Below are 12,216 nucleotides of genomic sequence, written 5' to 3'. Positions count from 1 at the left end.
AAGATTACAGGAATATACATTAAACCACATCAATGAGCGCTACTGAGAAAAAAAAAAATTAGTCCAGCAGACAGGTACCAATCAAATAATCAATACGCAGGAAACAGCTACATCACCCTGCTTTAAGAGAACCAAATAATGCTGCAATTGGATTTACTTTAAAATTTTCCACTTGAACAAAACTGACAGCTGTATTATAATCACATTTCCAGTCACTTTATAAGATACAAATTTCATTTCTCCATATTTCTACTTCATTTCTGAAAAGAGGCCAGCAACATTATTCATCAAGCACACGGAGGAGCCGCCTAATTCATAGAGAGGGGGGGAAATGCTGTTAATCCCATGTTTTCCGTCCCCTTAGAGAATTGGTGGTATAGTTCAAACACGCTTTTTTCTGATCAGTCTAGTTCAGGGTCCTGGTTGCAAAGAGGGGCAAGGGGAAAAAGCACAGCATTTTAGTTCCTAGGTAAAATGATTTGGGGTAGCCCGACTGTTGAAACGAAGACCATCTGCTTGTTTAGAAAGCACCCAGGTCAGTTTAAGACTCTTGGTACATTTCTTTGCGGGGGGCGCATGGTCTGCACTGGGAACCTGGACTTTTCAAATGTCTGGTAGTGATGAACAAGCTTGGTTCTTAACTCACAATCCAACGGGCTCAAATTACTCAAGATAACATTTAGAAATGCCACTTTCATGTTAATGAAAGTGCCTTAAGTGTTTATGAATAATTAAAGGAGCTGCTAAAGCTCTAATCGGTTCAATCCAACAAGCCTTCTTAGAGCGCCTACTGTGTGCCAGACACCATACCAGGCATTAGGGATGGAAAAAAGGTGGTCAGCGCACCGGCAAGATGGCTGGTGACCCCCTGAACGCAGGGCTGGAGCGGGGTCAGGGGCGGTCCCCAGGCTGCAGGTCAGGTGACCAAGCGCAGGTGGGGACGTCCACAGGCAGAGACCCTGCATGCACTGTATCCCTTTTAGGGACAAAGAGCCCTGGGGGATGCAGGCTGAAGAGCCACAAAACACGCTGGCCTCCGGGCCCAAGCGCTTGAACTAACTTGCTACCAAGGAGCCATCTGAATCTGAATCAAGCCTTCCCTGCAGGTTTCGGTTCTTCGCCAAGCAGCCAGCACCCACTTTCCTAAAAGTCATCTTTGCATGAAACTTGTCTAACAGGCCTGAGTGGCCACCTCCATTTCTCAGTGTATCCCATGGACAAAAACAGTCATGCGGCTTTCTGTACTTGGTTTGTCAGAACTCCTACAGAAAACCTTCTCTCAGGACAAGTTGTTCCCCGTGCAGTGTGCAGTCCCGATGATGAACGCTAATGACTGCTGCTGGGAGGAGAGCCTGCACACACCACGGGTGATCCCAAGCATTTCTGAGGGAATTCTCTCTGTTATCTGCAGAGAAGTCCTGACGCAGGCACTATCATCCCCATTTTACTAAGAGGAAGAATGGCTCAGAGAGGTTAACTAGTTTGCCCAAGGTCACACAGCTGGGATTCAAACTCGGTTTTTTCCCTGAATCCAAGGCCCGGTCCCTAAGCATTAAGTCCTTGAATTACATGCTGGATTTTCAAGGAGTTGATTTCTCTCTTGCCACTTTCTTAGGCTTTTATTTTGAAAAATTTCAAACTTCCAGAAAGATTTAAAGAGTAGCACAATAAACATACACATGCCCTCCACCTAGATTCACCAACTGTTAATACTTAGCTGCACTTGCTATACCCACACCGTCACATTTTTATTTTGTGAATCACTGTGGAACTGTAGGCAGCATGACAGTTTACCCCTCAACACTGCCGTCTGTACTTCCTAAAAACAGTCTCCCACAGAATCACAGTGCCGTTATCACACCTAAGAAATGCAATAATGACCTCAAATTATGTGATCCAATCACAATCTACATGCAAATTTTCTGTTTTCATAAAAAGTCTTTTAAAGCTACTTGTTCCTCTCCATCCAAGGTTGTCGCGTCTCTTCTGTTTTGATCATCTAGAACGATAATCTAGAACTGGCCCTCTCCCCCACCATGTTTTTTTGGTCTTCCATGACATTCACATTTTTGAAAAGCTCAAGTCAGTCGTCTTTTAGAGTGTCCCACAGTCTGGATTTGTCTTTCACAGGCTTTATTATTTATGCTATTTTCTCATTTTTTGCCAGGATGAGGCATATGACAACAACCAGATCATCAACAAAATAAGGCAACATAGAGAATTTTCCAGAGCTGACAGCTGGGACCACAAAACTATCACTGACCTCGCAAGAGAAGCAAATCAATGAGCTCCCATTTTCACAGACTTACAATCAAGCCACATAACTTGCTTGGGGAGCTTCATAATGCTCTTGTTGGCAAAGAATATCTCAGCAGTTGGATGAGTTAGCCAGGAACTTCCATGTGGCCTACAAGCTCTCACCTGTCAGGACATCGGGATGAAGCGCTCAGAGTGCTAGGAACTGGGGAAACGGGGAAGCCTGCCGGGTCGCTCCCAACATTCACATTCATATCCATCGACAAACAGAAAGATAACAAGGAGGGGAGATTTGGCCCAAATTCAAACATGGATGCAGTCTTGGTGGAGTATGGCTGTCACCCATGTAAGTGCCCACAGCTGCACTTGTTCTGGGGGGAACGAGTGGTTTGCAGGTGGGGGGCACAGCCAGAGCAAAGGCCCTGGGATGGGAATGCATCTGGTGTGTCTGAAGACAAGCAAGAAAGCAAACAGAGCCAGGTGGTGCTAGATAATCCTCAGCTTCTCAGTGGCTGTAAAGTCAGAGTGGGAAGGAGGCCACGGTGAGCAAAGGGAGGACATGATCTGACTTATGTTTTAGAAGATGACACTGGATGCTGTGTTGAGAATAAACTGCAGGGGACAAGGCAGAAGCAAGTGACTGGCTTAGGAGGCTGGCTGCCACAACAATGCAGGTGATAGAAGATGGCTGGGCAAACCAAGGGCCAGGGGTGGAGCTGAGAGAGGTGATCTGGTCTGGATATGGCTGGAGAGAGGGGCTGAAGAGGTGTGCTGACCAACGGGGAGGCAAGCTGAAGAGTAAGAGGGGAGTCAAGGACGAGCCCAAGGTTTTAGGGCCAGGATGGAGCTGCCACTGACCAGGAGATGGGCAGGCTGCAGGGGACAGCTCTGTGAGGGAGCTCAAGTTCCACTGTGTTGGTGGTAAGCGGGAGGTGCTGAGCAGGCAGCTGGGGTTAAGTGGGGGCCCGAGGCTGGAGACAGAGCGAGCTGGTGTGAAGCATGCCTGGCCCTGGAAAGAGGCAGCCCGCTGCTGCTTGTGGGGAGGTAGGCCCCATGGGACCAGACCATTTCAGATTCTAAGTGAGAGGGATCTGGGTTTGTGCGATGTCTTTTTTTTTTTTTTAAGATTTTATTTATTTATTTGACAGAGAGAGACACAGCGAGAGAGGGAACATAAGCAGGGGGAGTGGGAGAGGGAGAAGCAGGCTCCCCGCCAAGCAGGGAGCCCGATGCGGGGCTCGATCCCAGGACCCTGGGATCATGACCTGAGCCGAAGGCCCAGGGTGCAGACCCAGAGTGCTCCTTCCCACTCTGACTTTACAGCCACCCAGGCGCCCTGCGATAAGATGTCTTGATTTTAAAATGTTGGCAACTCACGTAAAATGGCAAATATTCTGCCAGACGCCAAAGGACATCTGTCGGCCTGTCTAACCGAGGGCCAGCAGTCTGTAACCTCTCTACGCCGCTATCGCCCTGCCTTACAATAATCCTGCAAAGGTGGGCATTGCTACTCTCATTTTATTAATGAGGGAACTGAGGCTTGAGGGGTGGATCGATTTGTCTCAGGTCACATGGCAAGGAAGAGGCAGAGCTGGGATCCAGAGGCCAGATCCGTCCTCTCCTGAGTCTGTGTTTTTCTGGGACCCAGGGCTTCCTCCATACCCTCAGCTACCTTCTTAAACAGGCAGGCCCTGGGCTAGAAACAGTGGGGGAGAGCTGACGGAAGGTCCCCTGCTGCTCACCTTGCAAGGAGACGAGGACAACTAAAATAGCATTACTGTTGTTAATAATTAGCTCCAAAGGCTCGATGGGTCGGGTTCCAGAGAACAAGCTGGATCAAACAGGATGGGTCTCCAAGCAATAAACAATCCATGTGCCTGGGCCATAGAGCAGAACGCAGGCGCGCTCGAGACCCATTCGCTGGGACAGACCAGGGTGTGCAAGAAGCCCGGGGGCACCACCTTTGGGACAACACTCCGCCAGGATTGGTCTCACGGGCCTGGCCTCTCAACAGGGCTCCCTGCTGGAACGTTGCCCCTGACCCCATAAATCTACCCTCACACTGAGGCCAGGGAGGCTCCTTCTGAGATGTAGATCGTCTCACCGGGTGAAAAACACTTCTCACTGTTCTTAGGAGAAAGCCCGGGATCCCTGATCGACCTACAAGGCCCACACACTGGGCCCCGGGCAATCTCAGCGTCACCTCACCACCCTGCCCTGCCCGGCCACACTGCTGCTTCTCATCTTCCTCAACTCCCCATCAACCCCAGGGCCTTCGCTCCTGCCATGCCCCGGGCTACTGGCACCTGCCCTACCTCCAGCTCTCGGATGGGTGGTGGCTCCCTCAGAAGCCTCCCTGACCTCCGGGCAGGTCAACCCCTGTTACCTGAGCTCCTTGGCACAGTGGCTGTCTGCCTTTGCTCTGGGTGATGATGTGATCGGTGTTCCCCTCCCCCACAAGACTGAGCTCAAAAAAGACGGAGACGCTTCTGCTCTTGTGATTGGTCTGCACTTGAATTATTTAAGGAACAGACCCCATTAAAGCCCAGGACGTAGGCCTATTTCTTGGAAAGTCTGTCCCTTGTTCGGAAGTGATGCCCTTCCTACTTATCTGGGATTAACAACACTCTTTCTTTTATGAAATGATAGTTCATAAATGCTTTAAAAAAAAAGAAAAGAAAAAGAAAAGACTTGGTAACATAAAAAGTTGGCAATCCTGTCCCCAGAGGTTCTGTGGGGTTTTATTTTTGTCCTGGCATTTCACTGGTCTGTGCAGTCCCAAGGTCTAGGACCCATGGGAAGCACTGCTCTATCCTACATGGACATCTTCCAGGCCCCCTAACAAGGGTGCCCACGCCTGGGTGAGGAGGCAGACCTAGAGTGCAGACATCTGCTTATGTGAGGACACTTCTCTGGAGGCTTGGGATCCCCCCTCACAGACTGTGGGCTCTTTTGAGGAACTGCCATCTCTGGTGTAACACAGTACAAGTGGAAATGCCAAGAGCTGTGCAATGGTCACAGGAGATGGCTCAGCCAATGGAGTGTCACCAAACACGGTAACTCTGAAATTCACAAAGTACGTGGAAAACCACTTCTGAGGAGAGCATGGAGAGGTTTCTGACCCTCTCGCCAGATATCCCAGCTGGGCTGCCTCCCAGTACCTCTTCTCTGCCCACCCAACTAACCTTCATTGTTTGTTTGGAACCAGCCCCTCCTCCAGGGCTGGCCCCCTGGCTTATGGAATCACTGTCCCCTGACTCCTTGCTGCCCGCACTGTCCCCAAGCTCAGAACCCAGAGTCCAGCTGGATCTCCAGCATTGCCACAAAACGCTGTCCCCAGACTGTGCTCCCCTCCCCCTTTCCCCACTGTTCTTGGCCCCTGGAACCCCGCTGGGCCTCCTAAATGGCCTCTCAGAGACTACACCAGGCACTGTTCCAGGCACTTCACATATATTAACTCATTTACTCCTATTATACAGATAAGAAAACTGAGACACCAAGACGTTAAGGTACTTGTCGAAGGCTCTACACTGGCAAGCTACAAGGGCAAAGCTGGGATTTCACACCAGGCACATTCTGGCTCCCAAGACCATGTTCATAACCACCTCCCAGGTGGCCTCCCCAGCCCCTTGACACGGCTCATGGGCCTCTGCTGGGACCGTGGGACCTGGCCGTTCCAGTAGACCTTCAGATGGCTTCCCACGGCCCTGGACCTGAGACCTGGCTCATCTCAGCCCCTCTCTCCCCAGCTCCTCACCTGCTGGCCGCACCAGCTCTCGGACAGGCCACGCTCTCTCCCATCTTCCAGCGTCACCTCTACCAACCCCTCTAACTGGTGGGCCTCAGTTTTGCATTTTCTCAGAATCTTCTGGTCCCTCCCTGCATGGCACTTGACCAGAGAAGCCTTCTCTAACCAGCGTAGGGGGTCTTTTCTCCCAGTTATTCTTGAACACAGACCCCCGTTTGTCACCTCCATGGACCATCTAAAACAACGTGCGACTTCCTGTTGGCAGTCCTCCCACCACCACCCCCCCACCCCAAACCGGAAGCACCACGGAGCTGAGACCAAGTCTGTCATCAGTTCCCTAACACATCTCAGCTCCCAGCACAGCGCCTGGCATACAGCAGGTGCTCAACATGTAGCTGAACGAGCAGATGGGTTTTGCTGAATGGTTCTCATGAATGGATTTAGAAAATCCGAATACAAGATGAGGTATGGGAAGCACAAGTTATGGGTACAACGTGTACATGTCAAGTGCCCACGTGGAAAAGGCTGGGAAGGAATCCAGAAGTTTCCTGAGGATGCCTGGTATCTACTTAGGATATTTAGATAATGGGGGAATTTCTCCTGAGTGTGATTGGCCTTATTTTCTAGAAACAGGCAAGACTCCTTTCAGAAGGCTTTGATGCCAATCCTGGCAGGAACCTGGCTTCTCCTCACAGCCTGCTTGTCCTCAGGGCACTCCCGGGGACTGTCGGTCAGTAGGCCCATGAGGGAACATACAGGAGCGCCCTGCCTGGGTGGGGGTGCACCACCCTTCGTCTGGTCCCAAGTAGCCAGTGCGGTCTTCTTACCCCTCAAAACAGTGCCATCATACAAGTGACAAACTGGTTTAAATATGTCAGGCTATGCTCCTCCAAACGTTGTTAGAGCAGAAAATGCCCACCCCTGGGAGCCCTGAAGTATGAGTTCTACATCACCGTTTCAGCAGCTGCACCAGGGGAAACAGCCGGCTCTCGCCGCCCACCGCCCCGCCCCCTGAGCACCTGCTGTGCACCAAGCGTGCACCATGTGCTTCCCCAACGTGATCGCATCTGATTTTCAACGGTTCTCCCTGCACGTCTTTTAGAACCATTTTAAAGGCCAGGCCACTGAGCCTCAGGAACATGAAGACCCCGAGCAAGGTGTCAAGGCCAACAACCTCCAACTACACCAGGGAAGGCCAAGGCAGATGTCAGTGCGGCCGGCCGGCCTGCCCTCCTGTCCCCGCTCCACCCAGAGCGGCAGCTGGGCCGGGGAAGCTCATGATCTGTAACGGTGGTGACCCATTCAGTGCCAAAGAGCAGCCCCAAGTCCTTCTCTGTGAGAGAGAAGTATTTATAGATGCAATGATATGATGTCTTCCATTGGCTTTACTACACTCAGGGAGGGCGGAGGTGAGGGGAGGTAATTTTGAAAAGAGAAATGGCGGAGCAGATGGAATGAGACGTAGTGAAAGAGTAATAACCTCTGAAGTGCAGGCGGGGTATGTGGAGATTCATGGTGCCATTCTCTCTAAAAGTCTCATCTATTTTATCTAGTCAAGCTAGCCTTCCCTTCCCATCCCCCTTCCCTCCCGGCTGCCAGTCCCTGACCTGCGCCCCACGCCACTCTCCTCTCCAGCGGAAACAAAACAGGCTCGAGCACAGTCAGCTCTGCCTCTTTCTGCGGGGCGCGACGGCCTCCACCATGCTCCTGTCCAGAGCCCCCGTGTCAGAGCTCACCGGGCACACCTGCCCAGAGGCCCGCGGCTGGTCAGCAGACACGTGACGTGGCTTCTGTGTACTCTTAGGCCGTGGTTTCTTATCAGAGTGCGACAAGGTCAGTAAATACACTTTAAGCCGCCTCTTCCTGCGGTGTGGGGCTGGCGTGCCTTTGAGCCTGTCCGCCTGGATCACATCACCTTCCATGAAAGTTGACCAGCCCCCATCATTTCTCCCTGAGTCAGCTTTCTTCAAATCACGGCGCTCACGAGAAGCATGCCCGGCTTCCAATCATTCGGCAAATGTGAATGCCTTTGCCTACGTTATGATGTTGCCTACATTTTATATACGTAGAAGGCATTTTGTGACATGCGAAGCATACTGATTTTTCCCCACTGGAAGGTCAGACACTCCTGCATTTAAGAATAATCACCGGGAAAAATACAAAGAAAAAAGGACACAAAGTCCAACAACAACACATGCTATCTTATTCTAGTACCATGTGCTCATAAAATCCATAAGTCCTAGTATTTTCTGGATGGCACTCTTTAGCAAAGACATAATTTGTGACCGGGCTGGGTAAAGACAGACAGCCATTACTTTCTTAATGGCCAACTACCCAAAAAGGCTCAGTTAAGTGATCTCAACTAGCAATCTAATCAATTAAAATTGATAAGTGAAATACTTTTAACCTTTATTTCAGCAGGCCATTCCTGGGGGCGGGGAGGGGGGAGAAGGAAGGAATGTGAATTCCCAGCATAAAATTTAATTCCATTTCATGGATGCAAACATTCTTGCTGCCCTGATGGAGTGGTCCCTTTGAAAGCAAGCTGTTTCCCTCTTCCCTTGAATCAAATCAGAGAAAGACTGGTTTATGGTTCTCTGCAGCCAACTCAATCAATTTAAACCCTTAGAAAAATCCCTATGGCAATTTCTCAAGGAGAAAAGGACCAAAGGAGATGAGCACAGAGCAGCCCAAAGGGGACTTAGCTTCCTTGTTCTTCCAAGAGAGAGAAGAAAAAAAGAGATTAAGAAGAGGGCAAGAAGAAGTTAGGGGCGCCTGGGTACCTCAGTCCGTTAAGCATCCGACTCTTGGGTTTTGGCTCAGGTCAGTCTCAGGGTCGTGAGATCGAGCCCCAAGTTGGGCTCTGTGCTCAGCAGGGAATCTGCTTGAGATTCTCTTTCTCTCTCTCTGCCCCTCTCTCTCAAATAAATAAATAAATCTTAAAAAAAAGTTAGTCAAGCAGGTAAAACCCGTAATAATCACAGAGAATCTTCTATTCAGGCAGAGTGCTCTGTTCTTTATATGCATCACCTGCTTTAATTAGCAGGTAACAAGGACTACAGTTCCTTGAGCACAGTTATATACTAGACACTATGCTCTGTCATATAGTATTTCATATTATATTGTGCTCAAGTCTCAAAACAAGTCCATCACATAAGGAAGTCATCCCCAGTTTCCAGGTGAGGAAACGGAAGTTGAAGGGGTTTCAATCATTTGCTCCGGGGAATTCACAGCAGGACAGGGCGTGTCAAATGGATCAAATGCCAACCCTCATGGTCTACATCATGATCGCTGGTCACACAGCTGAGCACTTCTGTCAAAACTCATCCAATGTTACACTAAAACTTGGTGAATTTTATCAGATGTAAACTGTATTTCAATAAAGCTGAGTTAAAACAGCGGGGACCCTGTCCTTACCATGGGCCATAAAGAGTGGCCATCTGCCACTCCTGCCTGCTCAGCTTCCATCTCTTTGTGAGTTTCCTTTGAGGGCAACCTCCCTCCTCCCTCTCAGGTGATGGAGTTGAAAAGAAATGGGCCCCACTTCCCAGCTTAGGGTTCACCACATGACTCTGGCCTCACTCAGTAATGAATCATATTCCTCTGACAACGACCAGTTCAGGGATGGCCCACTGACCACCCAAGCCAGACCAGAGGAAGACCACCTGCTGTGGACTTCCATAGAAGTTACAGGAAAAGGAAGCCCTGTTTCTGGGAGGTCCGCTTAGCTGGTTCAGCAGATTTTGGAGCTGCAGATGGCCACCTTGTTGGTACCTGGTGAGAGCCCTCCTGAGGATGAAGCCAGAACAAAGGGAAGCTGAGCTGAGACAGGGCAGCAGCTTCCTGCTGACACTGCTTGAGTACCTAGATCCAGCTATGCCTGAAGGCAGATGTACTCCTGGACTTTCCAGTGACACCAGCTAATTCCCCTTTCTTTTTCCTTAAGCCAACCTAAGTTGGGTTTTCTGTCTCATAACCAAAGAATCCTACCATATCACAATGCCTTTAAGAAACAGAAAACCACCTTGCCCATCTGTGTGCACGTGCCCTATAGCAAATGGAGGAAAGAGAGAGCTGTATTCGTATGAGGAGGATTACAGGAGCTCGACCAGGCTTTTTACCCACTGTCACTTTTAATCACAGCCTCATGCTCATGCTGCCGAGGACAGCATGAGGCACTGCGTGTGGTTATGGAGGGAGCCCAAGGCTGCAAGCCGAGCACACGGTTCTCCGGCCTCCCCTCCTCTGCCTCACATACAGGCTGCTGGTTTGCATTTTTGAAAGTTTTCTCCTTTTTCATAGCAGAGGCCTTTAATCATTGGAATCCTACAGAAACCCCTTAATACACAAAGCCAATCATGCTACAGTTATGTGGAGGGCAGGGACGCTGGAGACCCCAATCACCCTGTGCAGCTCCACCTGGGCTCCGGAAAGCAGAGCCCACACAGACAAGACTGCCAGGTGCCCAGCATCCAGGGCCCCTTCTTTGAGTCTGGCAGGACACGCACACTCTGTTAGCTTTTGGTGACAGATCAACCGCGGGAGCAAACGTAGGTCGCACACGGTCCCTCCCAGGGACACCGGAGCCAGCGTGGCAGCGTGCGCACCCGTCCCCCCCCACCCCTCCCCCCCGCCAGGACTCACTCAGATCTAGCACATCATCCGTTTTGATCAGGTCCTCCTCCCGCGTCAGGGGCAACTGGGTTTCGGGCTCCCCTCGCAGCTGCAGTGACAGGGAACGGAGCATGAAGAACACCCGGATGGCCTAGACAGAGTTCAGGAGCAGAGGAGGATGAAGCTGGAGTTATTTAGGTTAAGTGCTCCATATGGAGAAATCACACAGTCTGTGACTCTTGATTTAAACAAACAAAACAAAACAAAGTCCACTTGTCCCAGTATCATGGCTCTGGTGTTTTCAGAGCAAGGCCAAAAAAAAAAAAATCAAAGGGTGCAGCCTGTTTTTAGTTCATAGGTTTAGGCCACTTCACCTCAACTGAGCACCTGTCATTTGCCAGGAGCTCTCTCCTAGTGCCATGTGACCTTCATGACACCGCTGCTTAGCAAGCAGCTGCATTTTGCAGACAATGCACTGGGACCCAAGGAGGCAAAGTGAACCGCCCCAGGTCACACGGCTAGGGAGCGCTAGAACCAGGCCTCTTCCAACTAAACCAGCACAGAATTTGGAAATCCGTATCACAAGTAACAGTGTTCCCATGTCCCGCCTAGTGAATGCGGGGGTAGGGAGGGCAGAAGAGGGTGAGATGCTCGTAGGGTTCGGAGCCAGCCAGACTCCGTTAAAATCCTGCCCCTGCCCCTCCCTGGGTGAGCCCGTTCACAGCACAGTCTCAGTGTGCTGTGGATGAGACAGCAGGCCTGGCGCCTGGCCGGTGTGCCATCACATCAGTGCCCCAAGCGCCCTCAGGCTGACCCAGCCACTTCCTGGGGCCGGAGACAGCCCCGCCAGCACAGGGATTCCTGGCCCGTGGACGAGGTGTCTGCGTGGAGTCCGGTATGGCCATCAGACATTTCCAGAGAGCAGGAAAAACACAGAATCCCAGGCCCGGACCCAGAGAAGTTTGTGCAGAAAGCGGCTTTTACTGAGGACCCAGCCTGCCGTGAGTGCACCTGACCCCTGGGTCCTAGATTGGGGCTGAGGTGCCCACCGGCAAGAGTCTAAGAAGCGGAGGCACAGCCCATGGGAGAGGCCATCTCCATGCCACCTTCCCTGACACACAGCTGATAGGCCTACCCGAGGCACACGCCTGAGGGAAGCAGCTCTGGAGTCAGACACGTGAGGCCTGTGTTGGACTCACCAGGCAAGGCCCCTGGCCTCCATGAGCTTCGATTTCCGCATCTGTGAAATGGGGCGGTAGTCCCTGCCCTGCAGGCCTGCTAGGAGGCTCTGAGATAATGTGGGGGGGGGGGCGAGGGGGAGCAGCCCGCATGTGTTCCGTAAAGGGGCCGCCGTCCGTTCCTCCAGCCACTGGATAGCTGGGCACGGGGGAGGGCTTGGGGACAAACCACTGTCGCCACTGGTGAGCCACACAACGATGAATTCCAGCCCACTTTTGGTCTTCTTGTTTACATTCCTGAGGCTACAGGCCTGGCCCACTGAGAGGGGAGGCCGCCCTTCCTATGACAAGGTGCCTCCCAAAACAAAGCGGGGGGCAAATTCCTGCCTGCAAAGAGCAGGCCTTGCATGGACTCCTGCT

At 51.3% G+C, this 12,216-nt stretch overlaps 1 protein-coding gene across 8 annotated transcripts in view; it reads right to left on the bottom strand.

Annotated features, from left to right (window-relative positions):
* CLEC16A (C-type lectin domain containing 16A) overlaps nucleotides 1-12,216 on the bottom strand; it is a 202,541-nt gene that overhangs the window by 92,567 nt on the left and 97,758 nt on the right. For all 8 annotated transcript variants that reach the window (XM_032392262.1, XM_032392260.1, XM_032392264.1 and 5 more), the window contains one exon: nucleotides 10,649-10,769. In XM_032392262.1, the coding sequence (XP_032248153.1) occupies nucleotides 10,649-10,769 (121 nt within the window). The remainder of the gene's footprint in view (nucleotides 1-10,648; nucleotides 10,770-12,216) is intronic.

Source organism: Phoca vitulina, unplaced genomic scaffold (assembly GCF_004348235.1).
Source record: "Phoca vitulina isolate PV1807 unplaced genomic scaffold, GSC_HSeal_1.0 scaffold66, whole genome shotgun sequence".
NCBI lineage: Eukaryota > Metazoa > Chordata > Mammalia > Carnivora > Phocidae > Phoca > Phoca vitulina.
This window is presented reverse-complemented; position numbering and strand designations above follow the sequence as displayed.